Source organism: Lineus longissimus, chromosome 16, assembly GCF_910592395.1.
Source record: "Lineus longissimus chromosome 16, tnLinLong1.2, whole genome shotgun sequence".
Lineage (NCBI taxonomy): Eukaryota > Metazoa > Nemertea > Pilidiophora > Heteronemertea > Lineidae > Lineus > Lineus longissimus.
Window position 1 is genome coordinate 4,188,349 of NC_088323.1, and position 19,685 is coordinate 4,208,033.

Consider the following 19,685-nt stretch of genomic DNA (forward strand, 5'->3'; position numbering starts at 1 on the left):
CTCACGGGGAGGATCTGATCAAAATCAATCAATTGGATATTGAAATTGCGGTTAAAGTGAAAATATTTTTTGCCCGAAAAGGTGATTAAAGGACTCCAAAATCATACGTTAATGATTAAGTGCCATGTTTTTATAGTGATGAAAATAATCAATAATTTGAATAATATCGTATGTCGTCTGCTTAGAAGTCTGGGAATGTGTCGCAATCAACAGCATCTGTTGTCGCTCCTTCGCGGCAGTTTGGTCGAGTGGTCTCAATCATCGTACATGCGATCTTAGGATAAAGTGAAGAAGGGTGCTGATATCTTGGAATTCTAGCTGTTTGACAAATCTACTGAGGATAAAATCAAGCTGAAAACACAAGGTCTGTTTTGTATGAATGCGAAAAGTTGCGTTAACTTGTGTATGTTCGAAGTGTGTTGTCTTGCAATCTTTCTTTCGGACGACAAACATTGTAGAGTGTCTTCAATGGAAAATTATTTTACTATATACCCCAGTTCTTTCGCTTAGGCCTATCTTTCTTTCGAACCTGTTTGACTTGCGCTCAGAAACCTTCTTTGGACAGCTAACGGGTAAACCGTTGGCCATCCATCCGTTCCAAGCTTTTCTTGTACGTAATGACAGTAAGTGTTGAAATAGCCCTATAACTTAAAATAAATACTCCAATGTATTGACTTTTAAATAGAAATATTTTGATATCAATATCAATTTTCATTCGGTTTTTACATGTCAAAACTGCACAAAGGACCACACGCTTTTAGGTGGTGCTTGTAAATGTAGGATTGATAGGCCTATATAAACGATTTTGACCGCCAATCTTTCTTACTGCAGGCCCTACAGTCAGTTAACCGGAGTATAAAGAAATTGGAGTCAGGAAGATATAAAACATAGCACTAAATATTGTCACATAATATGAATGATGTCAGCGGTGGCATTTCCGTATAACTAATAACGGGATTCGAACCCGGTTCCTTGGGTCAATTGCAAAGATTATAGCATTGTGGTGTCGGAAATGATTGTCACACTATCATTGTGCAGTGATGTACAGTAGTGGGAATGGTATAGGTAATACCTTGCTGGGTGGTTGACAAACCCAAACTGTCATTTAAGGGTCATCCATGTCATAAACGCCGGATATAAAACTGTCCTACTCGTTTCTCGGTCGAATGATCCAATACCACTGAAGCACACAGGCCTATGGACCTTAATGGTGCATTCAAATGATAGTTTATGGGATAATTTTATTTACAACAAAATGAAGTTTAGTGTCATAGTACATGTACTCCCGGAATTTAGATAATCATTGGGTCAAAATTATACATGTTGCACACATCATTATAGTATATACTTTAACAAGTATATAGAGATATCCGGCATAATGTGAAATGATGAAAGTGCTTCCGTAAAAAATTGACAGTGTCAAATTTAATTTTCATTTTGAAAACATGATATGTAGTTCGTCGCTGTCGTTCGTCACAGGTGGGAGTTACGAAACCTGCCCAATACATTTGTATTTTGCGCCTTATATAAACATGTATTTTTCTATTTTCATTTAGTAGCTGTGAAATACATATCAAACATTTCAGGAACAACGAACTAAATACATTAAAAACAAAGAAATCATCACAACAGATGAGCAAGAGAAATCTACCGGCGACTTAGAAAACCTGTAGTCGCCAGGGCGTGCAGTGGCAGACGCGTCGCGACACCTCCAGCCAGCGGGCGGGCATGCTGCGTCAAGACCCCGCCCAAGACCGCTTAGGCCCTTTTGTCGCCCTATCCCAAATGTGAGAATTGTCGCAAAACTGTCCATTGTCCGATTAAAAACGCCATGACTTGTTTATTCGCAACACGGCTGGACTTAATGCGACCTTTACATAATGTCCTATGGTAGCGCGAACTTACAAGGTAATCAGCTTAATAATAAGGCCTATAGTGCTACAGTGACATAGGCCTAAGCAAGACAGAACGCTCTCTTAGTAACTTGAATACTACAAGTGACTTTACATTAAGAGACCAACGGATAGTATAATTTTTCATGTTTTAGGATATCCAACCCGTGGAAAGAAGGGTCTAAAGGGTTTAAAATGCCCGCGGATACAGGACACAGGGATACAAAAAAGGATAAAACTGACTCGAAGGACAAAAGGGATAAAACTGACTCGAAGGACAAAAAGGATAAAAAGGGGTTGGATAAGGATAAAAAGTCAGTTGAGAAAATTTTGGATAAAGAAAAGGGACAAGAAAAGGAAAAGGATCAGGAGCTAAAAAAGCCAAAAGTTGCAAAGAAAAATGAAAAGATTGTTAAGGTGTTCTCTGGTAGGCTTGGGAACCTCCCGCCTGTTGGGGCAAAGGTGGTTAGGATATTCACAAGTTCGACTTTCACAGGTGAGTGGTGCCGGTTTTCTCCTACATTTTATCACGTGGATAATTCTCCATCTTCATGTAGCTATATATACTGTTTGGGACAGGGAAAATTTTCCCAACCGGCAGACAATCAACCTTAATGGAATGATGATTCGTGTTTACACAAACTTTAAATGTCGTGTTTCAGGAAGTTCAAGATATGAAATTAACGGATTAAAAGATTGGCTCTTAATCCTATCTTTCATGTCATGATCGAATATACCCAATGGATTTATGTTGTCAAATCGGCGGTATCTCTCTGAATTCATTAAATGAAATTTATCTTCGTTGGTAAGCTAAGGACCCCACGACTCAGTGGATATATTTGGATGTGGATATACATTGTATTTGGATATATGGATATATCTGTCTTCTTTCTCGGCCGACAGGACACAGTTATGCAAATTAGGTGTTATTTGATTTCTTGATGAGGCAATATTTAATGTGTAAACAAGTTAAATAGTTGTGTTACCGGCGACATAAACTTTGGCAATGGTATATGATTTACCCCCAAAAGTGTTAAGTATGTGCAATTAGGTAAGCGAGGCCCTTTATACGTACCTGTCTTTCCCACTACATAACTATCCTTCTCCAACCATGTGTGAGTGGGTTTCCATGACCATCAGCGTGCGAAAGACAACGATGGAAACAATAAACACCAAATAGAATATTATATCGACAGCGATAAATCCAAGAATAAATAAATACTTTTACATTTATTTAGTCTTTACACATCCGTGATAAAACTGACACGGATTGTGTCATAACTGTACACTGAGCGTGTGGACGTGTCCATCACGATGGTCACAATATATAAGTAGATATATCAGACCTTTAAGGCACTCGCTCTACAATTCCTTTATCCCATTGGCTTAACCAACACTTGACCGCTTAATAACGGTTAAATTGGCAATATTTTCAATAAGAAAAAAACGCTGGAAAACGTTTCTTTGGAATTCAGTCATTTGGTCAAAGCACGTGCCATAATGTAGTATTGTGCCCCTATAATTATCATGATTATACGCTAGCATACTCAAAGCTGAACGTAACATTACGGTAGACCAGTCGAAATTCTTAGGCCGCCCTAGACAACTAGAAAATATTTACAAGGTTTTTCTTTCAAATATATACCGAAAATCCACGATCAACAACATCATGTGTGTTTGTACAAGTGACGGGACCGGTGTACTGAAAAAAATGTTCCAATTGCAAACTGAAACAATTGTCAATGGAGACCGTTCGTCCATTGGGCATGGTGTAATATTCGACTTTACCGGCCAATGGCCATGTTGCCATCATATTCGACTTCTTGGCCAATGACCGTTGTGACATTTTTCTTGGCCATCAGCCCATGGCAAGGACATATTCAAATTCTTTGGCCATTGCTGTTTTCAACTTGTTATTGGTCAGTTGGGCTTGATGACCTACATCAAACTTTTCGTCCACATTGGCTATGTCGCAATATTCAACTTATAATATAAATTTGCCAAAAAAATTTGTTCAACGTCGGTCGTGGTGCCATGTTCACCTTCTTGGTATATTGGCCGCCCATGGTGCTGTATTGAACTTTGTTGGCCACTGGAAATTGTCTTTGGCCACTTTCTTCGCACTGACTCTCTGCCGTGTCTGAGTAGATCGACCCGCATTTGAAATCACCACACTTGAGTTGAGCATCATTAATCGACGGAACATCTTGAATATTACCATCAGCAAACAATTAATAAGTTCCCGGGTGTAAATACTCCGCGAATAACAACCAGTAAATTGCCTGTTCCTGTTCGTTCCTGTTGTCATGACGACTGTTTACCTATGGCGGATGCGACCATCACGTCTCAATGATCACGTCTACGATTCGTTGCCGGCAACGCAGGCATGATGTTATTCAACCTTTATACATGGGGAAAACATGCTACAAACTGCACGAGGGTCCCCTCTGGTTCCCGCCCAAGGATCAAAATAATTTGGACTAAAGTCTGAGACTAAAATATGTGATTAATTAATATTATAATTCCTAAGACATACGCTTAATATTCTGTGACGGCAAATTCAAATCTAGAATCCAATCTTTTTCTACTTTGAAATCGTTTCGGGGATTATAAGAGGTATGCTTATTTTGCGCATTGAAATGCATAAAGTTGTAAGTAGATTCTAAGATTTTCGCCAATACCTCCAAAGAAAGCGTGGCCGGTAAGAAATTAAGACGTTTATTTAATGTAAAAGCGGATTTTCCAGTCGAAGTGATTGTCTCTGTTGCCCACTAGGGGTTAAATCAAACTACAGCAGTGTAAATGTAAAACACACATATATGTCAGTCCTCAGTAAAATATCTTAAAATAAATAAGAATATTTTCTTCGACTAAATCCACGTGTTTGAAAAAATGCTTTTGAGGCTTGTGAAACATGATTATCTTTTTCAAGAACGAAGGTGTTTCTTCGCATTCGACTGCGTTATCATCGAGACCACACGTCTTCCAACCATGGCACTCGGCACCAGATCGAGAAATGTGATCATCTATACTTTTTTCATCTTCTTAAATTTTCCTCTTCTTCGTTTTCTTCTTCTTCGTTTTCTGCTGGTGCTGTTAATCCGTTCGCGCTGATATATGTAGCCCCATCACTCTGAAACAAATCAATCCAATGAAACCTTTCTCTTCGCAGATACCACCCTCGAGCGGAATTCGTTGATGGAAGATGTCTACCCCAGGCTGAAGGAGTTTTGCCGAGAGAAATATGGTCTCGAGTTTCAGGTAAAGAATCAAAAATAATTTGGAAGAATTCTGAAAGCCCACGAAAGTGCCAACGTCTACACCTACCCATTGTCTTTCAATCAATGCAGGCGGTCGAACAATTGGATAGGCCGCCTTCGCGTTTCGGGGGCTTTGTGAAAAACTCTTATAACCCAAAAAAATAACGCGCACGTTACAACACGATCGCGCACACATTTACCCTCTGTGTGCTACCAGCTTTATTGAACATGAACCTTGTCATTTCTGCAGTGTCCATGTACGACGTGGTCTAGGATATCTGTCTCTACCAAAAGGCTATCAAAACATCCAGTTTCCGTCAAAGTCCTGATAATAACATAATGATGTTGAAAAACTGGCTTTATTGGTTCTACAGTGTGTCTTACACCAGCATGACAGTTACACTGGCAAATAATATTTACCTCACAACCGGACCTGAAATCTACTTCAAATATTTGCCTAATTAGATCATGTATTCCTCGCAAACTGCGGCGCGTGGAACATTCCGAAAATGCCAAGAAACCACAAAATGTATTGACCTGGTGCACATGCAGCCACGTGCGAAGGTTAGTATTGGCTTGAGGAATTCAATGCACTGCGCTGACTGTGGTACATGTACATGTATAGCCAGCCATAGGCACTTGATAAATTAATAAAGTGATATTACGTTTACTGACGTGGCCAATCGATTCCAGATAATCATAATGCAAAACATAGCAAATGAGAAAACTGACATCTCTAATAAGTTCTATTTTTGTGAACAATCCAACCCCGAGTACTTAACAAATATCACCTGTGACAGTTGCGACAGTTGGCTGTGGTTCTTATTACATCGTCAATGTTAGAAACGATGCCGAAGTTAGATTCGCGAGTACATAATCGTAAAGCGTGTCTCCGTAGCCGCTTTTCAATTTCCTACCTCTGCCGCGCAGGCGCGACTTTCACACACACGTGACCCGTAAATCATTGACTTTCCATTGGCCAATTCAAGGCAAGTGATCCGCTAAGAGTTGGATGTTATCCGACCATCTTTTCGCTTACGACATCTTCAGAAAACCAATGTTTTCATTCAGAGAAGAAAAAACACCTTGAAAACGAACCCGAAAAAATTCAAGTATTGGATCGGATCAGTGATCGAGTTGTTAAGACGAAATCTAGAGGTGTCATTCCATAAAGGGCCAATATCTCCCCTAGGGAGATGAGTCCTTCTGGGACTTAAATTATTGACATTAAGACGACAAAGTCATCATGGAGCCGTGATCAAGAATGCCTCGAAGATGGCTTAATTGGGCTAAGATGGCATTCCGTTGGTCAGGTTGATAATAATAAGGAGTTGATCTTACAATTAATCGGACAAGAAGATTAATTGATTTTTTGTCAAATGGGTCTTGAAGATGCCCCTTTTTAATCGCGAATTTGAACTTAAAACAAATATTTTACATTATCGTTAATTTTTTATTCTTTGTCCGAAATGCTTTGGGCTCTGGAGTGCGAACTATTGATTGAACTACAAAAGGCACTTCCCACCAAATATGAGTTACTATCTGGTTGAAATTCATATTCACAGCTCAGGCGGAGGGCCACTTTCAATGGACGTGTTTTGAGTGCACCCCGGCCGGCTATTTCAGTCATTTTCTATCAGATTTGGCTAAAGAATTTCTTGCAAATGACGTAGTAATTTAGATGCAAAAGGTACCTCTATATAAAAAAACATCATTCAGCGCTCGACATTTTGAGGAAAACATACGGGGCGACCATAACCAGGTTTGATAGAATGAATAAGCACTGGCCGCACTTATGACACCCTGCCGCGGAAATGAAAATACTAGTACCAATAACTGAGAAATATTGCGTTATGAATGTAACGAGCTGTCAGGAGCTGCATATATCAAAATCTATTAGTTGCTATGGAATCTTTTTCAAATGAATCGTCGCCACCTGACAGTGGCTGATGAAGGTCAGACTATGGATGAGGTATGACCTCAATCTACTTCCAACAGCTCAAACCCCAATCAGTGGATTCTATTTGATTGCAATCTTACGCCATTGTCAAAGATGGATTCCAGAGTTCCATCACCATGGCAACCTTTGTTCCCATCATGCCTTGCACGACCCCTTTACTTCCGGGCAATATCCGGTCCTGGTTTATTGAGTTGGAACGGGACAATATTATTTTTGCAAACGTTGATTTATTTGACGTTATTCTGCTGGTAATGGCAGATCGAAGAATCGATAATTGCAGCCTAGTTAAAGGCGGCGTTCAACATTTATTTAATTTTCATAATTGCAGTGGGGTGACCAATGCATAACTTAAAATACGCCGTTATAAATTAGTTATTCCCACGAGAATTCGATTCGATTTCTCGTCAAATTGTCTATCAAGATGAAGGAATCATCTATTACATATGAGACAATTACAAGGCAATAGCATTGTTAGCCCCCCCCCCCTCTCCAAATATTATATTTTGCTTTTGGAAGTGAGATAAAAAAAAACTAAAACATTCCTTATAGCGCTTTTCCATGGGTATGTCCTGGCCCGGAGTGCTTGGTCATCCGAATGTCTTCCTGGAAAGAACTAAGAGCCTCGGAAGAAATCCACCAAATACCATCTCTCTTAAAACTGAGTGCCTGCAATTAACATCATCTCGTCTTTCAGGTTGTTGACATGCGATGGGGTGTGAGGGATGAGGCTACTGACGATCACATGACCACGGATCTATGCATGCAAGAAATCGACACGTGCCAGAGGCTGTCAATGGGACCAAATTTTGTGGTAAGAAGTAAATTTTGGTAATAAAAGAGAATCATGTATTCGGAAGTGACCATAATCGTTGGAAAATGAGGGTAAGGTAGTTTAATTGACAGAAGCCATTACAGCTTGAAGTCAACATATACGGACCTCAGATACTTTAAATTCGTCATTTGACTAAGATAGAAAACCACTCCACGGAGAATCTGTTGCGGGTCTTTCTAATTAGATTGCTAACATAATCACCAACACAACGCTAGAATACATTTCTCACTATAAAATATTGGTCAGTTGCCCGTTATCGTATATTTTGCCTCCAATCCAGGTCTTCCTTGGTCAAAAGTATGGCTACCGCCCAATGCCTGCCACGATCCTGGCGACAGAATTCGACATGATTTGTGAGGTGGCAAAGAATGCTCCAAGTGAGCTGGAGCTTCTGAAGACTTGGTATCAGAAGGATGAAAACATTATACCTGCGATCTATGTCCTCCAGCCAGTCAGCTCCATCCTTACAAACTATAATAACAAGGTATGCCATTTGGTAAAATCATATAATCATGTGGGGTTGTCCAATCAAAAACACCCAATCCTTCTTGGTAATCTTCATGTCAAAATGTGACTGTTCACATAGATTTGTGTCTTTCGTAAGACGATTCGTCAGAATATCAGAACCTTTTGCAAATGTACCATGAAAAAGAACAGTGAACCTCTCAGTATAAAATACCAATGAGCAACAATTGTGTCATCTGTAAAACGTTTTAACTTGACCATTGATAAATAGCTTTTAAAGAATGGGGTCTGTTGATGACCAAACGATTCTCTGAAGCAGATTGTATAAGGCTCCTTGGGGTCCTTTGACTTGATTTCGACTGGAAATTAGGGTACATGTAAGACCACGTAGACACTAAGGAATCGAAATTCAACTGATTATAATTTTCATCTTTCCAGCGCCATGTGCGACTGCAGGAGGCTGATCAGAACCTCTGGTGGGAGACGATGGGCAAAATCTGCCGAATCTTACGAAAGTGTGCCTACGCCCTGCACCTCACCAAGAAGCTTGACAAGCAACAGTTGCACAACTACTTCATGTCAGGTAAGAACTTGGAGGATGAAACGATCCTCAGATCTAGAGAATTCTAGTCTCTAGGGACTCTAGTCTCTAAAATTCTGATGCAGATACCATCACGTCTCGCCCATGTGTGGTGAAGGAAGCTAGTGCCCCTACAATCTTAGAAATAAAGCGTTTCAAAGACCATTAAATGTTCTTCAACCATTAGGTTCTTTGGCCAGAACAAATATGCACCCCGAAAACCTGAAAAACCTCTTCGGGATGCACTGAGTTGGCCGAAGAACCCCCAAATGGCTATATCTCTAGTGTATGTCATTATCAGCAATACATTTTGACCATTTCATTCTCTTTAAAGTGACGGAACGAGAGGTAGAACGAGGAGTGCTGCAGCAGGAGAACAACGTGGACCACTGCATCGCCTTTGTCAGATACATCTCCAACGTCAACGTCACAGCTCTCAAATTCGCCTCAAGATTCATGGACTTCTCCGGCCGAAACCTGGACGACGAGGCATCAAAGTTCCTGAAGTCTTTACGGGATGAGCGCCTCCCGAAGAAACTTCCCGAGTCGAACTGCGTCAAATTTGATGTAGAGTGGTCCGGCCGGGAGGGAATTGAACCCGGCACACACCAGGAGTACTTGGCGACCTTCTGCAAGGAGTTTCATGACAGAATTGTGAACCTTGTCGATCGGGCTGTAAAGAAACATGAACAGTTGTCCAGTGATACGGTCTTCACAGAGACGCTGCAGCACCTTCACGCATGTGAGAAGTTCGTGTCGATGTTTCAAGGTCGGGAGGACGTCGTGGAGAAGGTGCACCAGTACATCTGTGGGAAAAGCCAACAGCCTCTCGTGCTGTTCGGGGAGTCAGGGTGTGGCAAGACATCGCTGTTGGCGAAGAGTGCTAGCATGGTGAGTAGTCATGAATCAGTTGGCCTAACAAATTTGCCAAAAAGCCATTGAGAAAATCTTCTTTCCAGTGCCCTGTTGTTCAAAACACAATCAAATCGGCGTTATCTCATTCAGTTTGACTCGTAGACTTAATGCCAAGTTAGAGTTAACGCCTACTCGAGGACAATTTTTCTAGTTTAAAGTTACTCTCAGTCATCCTTCTCAAAGCTCATTAAGAAGAACACTACTCTGACATTGCTACATGTAGCATCATTGAAGCTGTTACTGCGGATTATTTCAGTAGATCCGCCTCGTACTGAAAATCTCGGAGAGCCAACCTAGATATTCATTCCTCCATATGCTTTATTACCTTTATCATGTTTTCAGGTTTGTACGTGGCTTGGGAAGTGTAAGCCAATCATGGTCCTCCGGTTCCTCGGCACCTCACCAGACAGCTCGACCCTGATGCCACTCTTGACCAGCATCTGTCAGCAGATAAGCTTCATGTACGACCAACCCAAGGAAGATATCCCGGACGAGCTATCTCCGCTCAGTCAGTACTTCAAGAAGCTACTAGAGTGCGCGACGACGGAGATGCCATTGGTGCTATACCTCGACTCTTTGGATCAGCTCTCAGGGGCGGAGGGCGCCCATCAGCTTGCGTGGTTGCCAACCGCGTTGCCGGAACATGTGAAGGTCGTAGTCTCAACTCTCCCGAACTACTATAAATTGCTTGATACGTTGAGAGGCATGATGATAGCTGATTCAAATTTCGTCCAGGTTACCCCTCTCGGGCCGGATTTAGGAAGCACCATTTTGAAATCATGGTTGAAGAATGCGAATCGTCAGATCGCAGAATTTCAATGGGTAACGGTCAACGAAGCAATCTCCAAGTGCAACTTGCCACTCTTCGTCAGATTGGTGTTCGATGAAATCTGCAGGTGGCGCTCTTACAACAAACCATCAATGACACAGCTGTCGCATACCATTCACGACATCATCATGAAATTGTTCGATAGGATTGAGATTCAACATGGCCGCACTCTCGTGTCTCATGCTCTCGGGTACATCACTGCTTCAAAAAGTGGAATTTCGGAAGCAGAACTTGAGGACCTACTCTCACTTGATGAGAAGGTTTTGAATGACGTTTACCAGTACCACATTCCACCTGTCCGGCGTATTCCACCTTTGCTGTGGACGCGTATTCGAAACGACATGCCCGGATACTTGAGTGAAAGGCAAGCAGACGACATCAACGTCATTGACTGGTACCATAGACAATTCATCGAAGCGTCCAAAGAACGCTACTTCAGAAATCTAAACTTCGCCAGTGAGTTGCATAGTTCGATCGCCGAGTTCTACCGAGGTACGTACGCCGGGGTCCCGAAGCCGTTTGAATACACAGAACGCCAGCGTCAGATGTTTCACCTTGCCGATAAGGATGGCGAGTCCGACCGCAGGGTCCCGGCGCAGCCTCTAGTCTTCCGAAACGAGAAGGGCGAAGTGACCAGGTACAATCTCCGCAAGCTCAACGAGTTGCCCTACCACTTGATCCGATCGCATCGCTATGAAATTCTCTACGATGAAGTATTGTTCAATTACAAGTGGCTACACGCAAAACTTAGCTGCATGCCACTTCAAAGCGTCCTCGCAGACTTCGAAGATGCCATGAACCACATCAAGGATAAGGATATCAAACTAGTTGCAGACGCAATTCGTTTGTCCAGCTCCGTCTTGGTGCAGATTCCCAGTATGATCGGACCACAGATCATAGGCAGACTTCTTCCTTATTACTCCAGGAACAGGAAGATAAACTCCCTAATACAGCAATGTGATACAGACGGACTAGAAGATTGCGCCCTTGTTCCGTCGCACCATTGCTTGCACACGCCTGGCGGCCCGCTGCAGTTCTCTCTTGAAGGCCACCAGTTCGCTCCCTTTGGCATTGCGATAACCTCCGACGCCAAGTACTTGGTCTCTGTATCGAACCGATTCATCATCTGGGATCTTGCCACAGCCGATGTGTTCAGGATTGTCACACCTGGAATTGAGGGAATCATGCAGAATCTAGTCATCAGCCAGAACGACAAATACGCCGTGAGCTTCACCAACATCAACCAAGTGATAATCTGTTGTATACCAACTGGGGAATACAAGCGAGTGGACAAACCAGTGGACGGGAAAGACCCTATACTAGGCACGTCCATCACTACGACTCATTTCGCTGTCTGGTCCATCAGTGAGTGGTGCCTGTACACAGTTGAGGGCAATAGGGTTAGCAGAACGGCTGCAGTACCGAAAATTCCAATCGTAACAGTCGATTTGAAGACGGAAGAAGAGGTATATGTCATTGCAAACACTGGAGACGAGAATGAATCTGAGATGACCTTGGAGGTGAGGAACACGAAGGTCAAACCTTTTGACTTCCACAGCTCCATCGTATTGAACAAGAAACGTGACATGATGCTATGCAACATCGGAATAAGTGAGAACGCCTTGGTTATATACAAACTCAAGGATGATGCTTGGACACTGGATAAGTCATTCGACAATACTGACAAAATACTCGGACTAACTCTTTCACCTGATGAAAACTACATCGTGGCGACCACGTACACTGGCTACAAGAAGTGGAATATCCTTCACGAACACATGAAGCCTAGCTACATGAAACTGCCAACAGGGATTCGCAACATACCGCAGAAGAATCAACTGACGAACAGCCTGGTGACATTTACGAAAGACAACCGGTACATGGTTGCAGGAGTCCGGAAGAATCTCTACGTTTGGTCCACGGTTACTGGAGAGCTGTACAAGGTCTTAGACGCGCATTTCGGCAGGATCATTGCAATTGCTTCCATCACGCATAGCGCCGACAACATCATTGTCTCATCCTCAATGGACAAGTCCATCAAAGTCTGGAACTTTGACAACATTATGGAGAACGTGAATACGATACAAAGAATGGAGAAGCCTGTTGATACAATCAGTATTGCCGCCAACGCCTACGTCGGAGCAACTGTGGCGCGAAACTGTGTAGGTATCTGGAACCTTGAGACAGGCGAGCTGAAATCGACGCTTGCACACACTGGGGCGAGTGCAATAGTCTCGCATGCACTCATTACTGCGAATGCTGAGTACGTTGTCAGCGCTGAGTCTGGGAACGTCTTAATCTGGGACGTTGAGAAGGAGAAGATGATCAAGATGGACCCACAGAAAGATGTTTTGATGCTGCTTCTTACGGAGGAAGACCAGAAGTACATAGCAGTCTCCAAAGCAGGGCCATTAAAGGCATGTGTCATGTGCCGGAGCGTCCCTCAAGGTGAGCAAGTATACACGTATGAGTATTTGTACAAAGGCAGGTTCAAGTCACCGGTGATTTCGAAAGACGGTATATATTTGGTTGTACCAGCTAACGAGAAGAAAGGAGCAGATATCCTCAGCCTGTACCACGCTAAGACTGGTACCCACATGTATAACATGTCCTTGAAGTATGCCAACTATTTGGACTACAAATTTCTTGTTGCCATGCCTGACAATGCCAACCATGTCGCCATCATCGATGAAGAGAAGGGGAATATTTGGGACATCAAGAAGAAGACATTCTTGAGGTCAGTGATGCGATGGAATGGCCAGTGTATGTCCACGGGAAAGATTGGACTCTTCGCACCGAACAGAGGAGGTCTAGAGATGATCGAGCTGAAACATGGGAAGACCAAGCTGACCTTGCTCCCCAAGGTTGCGGAGGGCGTGTTCAGCGTGATGACCTTATTTACCAAGAACGACCAGCACGTGCTGTATTACCACTCCGGGCATCGTACAGTGAGGGTCTTCAGGGTTTCCGACGGTAAGCAGATCGCTAACTACAAGGCTCATGCTGATCTTAAAGACATGGTCGGGACGCAAGGTGGCGCATCAGTCGTTCTATGCGCAATTGATGGCAGTGTGACAACCTTGACAATCGCAGATCCAGCGGACTCCGGTGGAAAGGAGATATTACAAAACCTCAGAGGAAGAATGGAGTTGAATTTCTCACCACTAGCCACGCCGCAGAACAGCCCGAATAAAACTAGTACAACGATTCTTACAGCGCCAGCAGGATCGCCACCAGCGCCAGGGACGGAGGTCGCGAAGGCCATATCAGGGCCTCCACCATTGACAGTCAACTCAGCCCAAGAAACTCCCGTAGGTTCCACGCCATCATCGTCTAGAACGTCTCCAGCTCCGTCTCAGATTACAGTTGATTCGACTCTGGAGAAGTCGTCGTCACCTACCCCGACTGACGCAGTGGTAGTTTCGGACCAGAGTCAACCATCCCCTACACCTAGTCAAATGAGCCAGGCAGCCGAGGCTTCCAGCCCGTCTTCTTCTTCTAGTCGAGTACCTAAGTCAGAAGACCCAAATCCATCAATAGCTCCAACCATGACAACAACTACAGTTCCAGAGGTGGCACAAGTTTCTGCTGAGCCCAACAAGAATACTGATCCAAGCAGCAAACAGGAGAAAGATAAGGCAGAGAGTCAACAGCCTTCGTCTAGTCCTATTCCTGTTGGAGTTAAGGTTTCTCTTTTACCTCTAAAAACTGAGGACACCAGCAAAAAAGCTACCAAGGACAGTAACAAGGAAGACAGAAAGTCTCCCCGTAGTCCAAAACCAGATGGAAATGAAAGTCAAAAGCCTTCGCCTAGTCCGATTCCCATTGGCGTCAAAGTCCCCACTCTCGCCTTAGAAACTGACAACACCAGCGATAAACCTACTATAGACAGCAAAGGAGAGAACAAAAAGTCTCCGCGTTGTCCGAAAGCAGAGCAGGACAAAACTTCCCCGGGACCAGCTATAAAACTTAACGGACACCGACAATCTCTCAGCAATATAAAGCCTGGGGCGTTCGCACCCCCAACTAGACCAAATTCTGCCCGTATAAAAACCACCCTCAGCACAGTGACGACTCCAGAACGACCCCTTTCAGCTCGTGTAAATCCCGGTCTCCGTCCATCCACGATTACTCCTCAGGCCAGGCCAAGGTCAGCCCAAGCAAAGCCGCTGTTAACCCCGACTCTGGTCGTTAAACCACAGCTTTCCACCAAGCGAACGAATTCACCAGTGAGGCCAACATCGGCCCAGAAAATACCATCCCCAAGTTCAATTCCAGCAACGAATTCTGCTGAAAATGCTTCCACAGAAACGCCCACGTCTACGCAAGTAAATCTTCCCTTAATATCAACACCTGCTTCCGCCCAGTCGAAACCGTCCATAGTCAAGCTTAGTTCAGCCAAAGTAACCACAGACAGACCAAGCTCTGCTAAATCAAAACCCGTCCCAACTCCAAGACCAAGCTCAGCTAAAAACTCCCCACCAAACCAAAGCCCTGGCCAGAACAAGCAGAACCCGTCTGCCAAGCCCGAACCCTCTCCAACTCCAACACCCAAAAAGGGAACTACACACCCCGGAGCACTTTCCCGCACATCATCGCAGGCTTCTCTCTCCTCGAAGAAAACCCCCTCTCCTACTCCAACACAGAACTCTATATCAACCATCGACTCGACAGTCTTTCCACAAGAAACAGACCCTACGTCAGCCCCAACGAGTGGAAGAGCGGCTAACGGCCTGAACGGTACCGGTACCACAAAGCAACTCTCCCTCGGCGCAGCAATGCATGTCGCCAGGGCAGTTGGTAAAGCTAAAATCCTCAAGAATCAAAAATCGAGAGCGTGCGTCGTGTCGTGAAGGCATACGCAGCTTTTTATGGTATCGGTTATTTAACGTCGACAGTGTCCTGTCAGATGCACTTTGGACATTTGGATGCACCATACAGCTCAGCGTCTGTGGTTTCCGCCATTTTGTCCACTGAGCCAATGAAGGCAGACTTTAAGGACGAAGCATGCTTTGCATTTTTGAAAGTCAATTCGCTAAACAGGCAGTAAGTGGCGCCTAAGGGCTTTAAAGTGGCTCCGGTAGGCTTTTATTAGACTAGGAGAGGTAGCTGATAAATCAGATTGATGAGAATTTCGAGTTTTTGGCGTGTTTGGATGATGACAAATGGCGGACGCTTCTCGTCTTACGTTTTCACAGCGCCCCAACGGCGTGATGTGGAATCCGTGTTTGAGAATCATGTCAACGCCAATCACTCGAGTTCACGGAAAGTTTTAGAATTGAACATTGGAGAAAATGTGTGTCTAAGTGTAAATAACTGTAAATAGACTCATAAGGTAAATATGTGTTGTCCAATGATCCCAAGGCTGATATCTTCCTATTTCATCTCGTGTCTTCTCGTCTAGCTTGGCTGTACACTGGCCGATTTTCGTCGCAGGCACCACCGATGACTCCGCAGACTAGCGATTTTTGTCGAATGCGATGAATATTGCTCGTCTGTGGCTGCAGGTGGCAAAATCAGTTTAAGTGTGTTAATAGACGTTATGTTCTAGTCATCGTTCACAGTATTATAATTCACTAGTCATTCCCAATGTTTCAGTTCTCTAAAATAAAAGTATTACTTAGAATTTGCCATTTCTTATCGACAGAGCTTGATGGACACGATGATGGCACCTCATACGGAGGCCATGCTCCAGATAAAAACATTAAACGGGATATGGCACTACGAATGAGAAACCGTAATTCGAATACGAAACAATGTCGATAAAATGCATGTAGGCCTACACACTTTGTACGTTCGTTGCTCTTCGTAAAAGCTTGTGAACCCTGCTTATTGCCGGGAAGGGAATGTTACATGTTTGTATTGTTGGTGTACATTTTCTCTTCCCTCTATTGGAACCATGTAAACCACTTCCTAAACTAATGTCGATCCAGCATCGTCTCGGAACATCCTCTTTTGACGTTAAAGGGACTCTACAGGCAAAGGCTTAGCAGGCCAGATTATGTTACTTGAGGTCACCGACAGGTGTTTCTGTCATCTCACAGTACATTGGCACTGTTCAAGATAGTGTACGAAGTAGTTTTGTTCATTAGGTCAAACTAGACCCAGTCCCTAACGGTGCACGGTGGTCACCTGAGGCCATCAATTTGACCCCATAGCCCCTGCCTGTGGACCACCTTTAAGATTAAAAAAATCGCAATCACTAATTTCAAAGTGCTACATGTACATGCTAGATCTGACGATGTAATCGGGTAATTACAATAAAGATGAAAAGTCATTAGACTGAATAAGTGTTTATTTCGTCTCTTGCCTGAATTCTCAATGTTTGTTGTGTTAAAAGGTCACACTCTACGAAATCAGCTAAATAGCTACATATTTAGTCCCCCCCCATCCCCCTTCTCTGAACACACTTTTCTCAGCAAGATCATCTAGGTAGATGTTGACATGGAGTCATTAGAAAAAGTAGACGAAAACTCGCTTTTCTGTACCGTTCTTCATAATGTCAATTCGCTGGCAACTGCCTGACATCGCCAATTTATAGAAAGTAACAAAACATATAAACATCTTTCATTTGTTTGAAGTTTAAAAGTCGTGGTTAAAAAACTATAGGTCAAAGACGACGTGAACACAATAGCTTGAAGAAGAACCTAAACGCTGTTTTGCAATTTGGTGTCAGATAACGATCTGTACGCAACGTTTTCTATGTTTTTGTACTAAGCCTTTTAGCGGAAGATATTGGCCCTGCCTGGCTACTTGTATTTTATTTACCAGAAAAAAAGGCAAGTGGTTTTTTCTACCCAAAGTTACGATAGTCTCGATAACGGGTAGCTAGGTTAAATAACATTATTTCGGAATGAGCGAATTGTTTTTTTCTCTGTACTATTGTCCGCAAAAACAGGCAAATACAAAAATAAACACTGGGAGACATTCGCATGCGAAACATTACATTGACAGCGAAAACCCTTAATATTTTTAAAGTGCTCCTCCACCGTCAGGCAAAACCACCTACCCCTAGCAAGAAATAATTCCTAGTATGGAATTAAAATGTCTTACGACCGTCAGAAAGGTGTATGGATTACCAATACAGCAGACCACTACTCATCTTGAGAGCTCATTTCTCAGTTAGTCACCACATGTCTATGAATATTTCCCTCGAAGCCATGACTCATTTCCCCCTTTAAAGGTTGCGAGTCCCCTGACCTGGCATATTTAGAGTTGTCTGTTAAGTCCCGCCTGATGCCCAGATCTCCTATAACCAACGGGATACTCATCTAAACTAGTCAGGGTTAGGAAATGTCATGTGTATATTTGATTCTCCATCCAATCAACTCGGCCTCTAACCGTGATAGCGCTGCAATATAAATTTTGAGGAATCAAGAAAAGAAGGAATCTTAAGAAATGCCAAGGTTTTGGTCTGCAGTTCGTTCTACTCGGTTACACAATTGTTCATAGAGGCCGCGATCTCACCAACCTGACAGACGATGTCAGTGTACATGTACGAATTCGACTTCGAATATCGAGGTTGTAAAAGAACGCATTAATGGAACGCAGAACAGTTTGGTTGAACAAGTAGGATCGGTGTAGAAATGAAAATGTCTCTCTGGAAAAAGCGTCCGGCCCTACCTTGTATTCTAACGGATTTATATGGTCCTATAGAGACCATGCCTCTCAATTCCTCAGAGATTTTAAAAGCGCATAACAGAATTCTTTGCTTCCCGCACATCTATCCTTGGACATTTCGAACCCTTACACCGGTGTGGATTTATCCCATTTAGCGGTTTTCGCATTTTTGAGTCAATTTCTGGATTGCCTGAAATTCCTTGTTTTCTATATTTCTTAAAATCTAGATGGCCTGACTGCACCATGATCCAGGCCGGCCGAAGTAGCGGTGTTCTCTTACATCCTCGCCATGCTCCTATATGAAAGTAATTAAGGCAAAGAATAGATCTACGCTTGCGTGGGTGTCCAATAGACAAGACAAATTAAGCTAATGCATCAGAAAAAACGATATCGCTAGGATATTAAAGAGTACTAGAGCCACCTCATAAATAAAGACTATTTTCGTGTCTTCCAACGCAGGCCGTCACGCTATAACTAAGGTCACGTGACCACCAAGCTCCACGATTTCTGGAGAAGATCACAGGCGAGTGAAGACACTTAGTGCTCGACCAGCCACAAGACAGACGCCATAAATCATTAATGTATTTTAATGTATTCATGACGTATTAATTTTCATACCTTCTTTCTAAAAGATCACCTCGTCGTAAGCAACGCTTCGCTAGTTGCCGCTTGGCGGCGGTTTCGGCCTTTTCGTCCAGTTTCTTGACGATATCGTTACAGGTATGCGGTGCTTAGGATGCACTGTGTTTAATAATGGTTTGTCACCGAAAGTGTGAATACCAAGAACCTCACCTTTGCCTGAATTGGGGCCAGCACGCCTAATTTTCTTATGGTCGGGAAACGTTTCTTTGGCGATTGTTCATGCATTTAATGTTCAAAGTTCTTACTCGTTATCGCTGAAAAACAAATATAGGTCATCTATAAAATTATTTTATTTCTTTAAGTGTAAATCTTAATTGACACCGGAGCCAACTAGTGTAAATACAAATACTTAGTGCTGGGTGTACTGAGATGGTATGGCACTGATGCGCACACCCCGGAATCGAAATTTCAGCTTTTGACATGTTATTCGCTTTGATAAGATGTAGTTCAAATATTGACGCCTATAAATTTCTAGCCCCTGGATGAAATTGCGCAACAGACGACAGAATTCAGATCACCATTAGAACAGGACTGTACATATGATATTGAGAACGCAGAAGAAGACGGTTCTAGTTTTTTCCAGAAAAGGTATTCCTTGACAGTACCTGGCGGAGGCCTATCTATATCCCGTGCTTTCACCAACTTTCCTTGCGTCACTTCTTTGAAATACCATATGGTTAAATAATTTTT

At 43.1% G+C, this 19,685-nt stretch overlaps 1 protein-coding gene across 1 annotated transcript; it reads left to right on the plus strand.

Annotated features, from left to right (window-relative positions):
- On the plus strand, positions 1–16,993 carry LOC135500448 (NACHT and WD repeat domain-containing protein 2-like). Its single transcript, XM_064791930.1, has 8 exons — positions 1–364; positions 2,048–2,388; positions 5,065–5,153; positions 7,807–7,923; positions 8,225–8,428; positions 8,848–8,992; positions 9,324–9,880; positions 10,247–16,993. The coding sequence occupies exons 2-8, from the start codon at positions 2,088–2,090 to the stop codon at positions 15,584–15,586; spliced, it is 6,753 nt and encodes a 2,250-aa protein (XP_064648000.1). The 5' UTR covers positions 1–364; positions 2,048–2,087; the 3' UTR covers positions 15,587–16,993.
- The last annotated feature ends 2,692 nt before the right edge of the window (positions 16,994–19,685 follow it).

What these genes read in the sequence shown, in the direction of transcription:
- LOC135500448 (XM_064791930.1), top strand. Translation starts at nt 2,088, where the DNA reads ATGCCCGCGGATACAGGACACAGGGATACAAAAAAGGATAAAACTGAC. An exon ending in CAATGGGACCAAATTTTGTG is followed by an intron (nt 7,924 to 8,224) that starts GTAAGAAGTAAA and finishes CCTCCAATCCAG; the next exon opens with GTCTTCCTTGGTCAAAAGTA. An exon ending in GCACAACTACTTCATGTCAG is followed by an intron (nt 8,993 to 9,323) that starts GTAAGAACTTGG and finishes TTCTCTTTAAAG; the next exon opens with TGACGGAACGAGAGGTAGAA.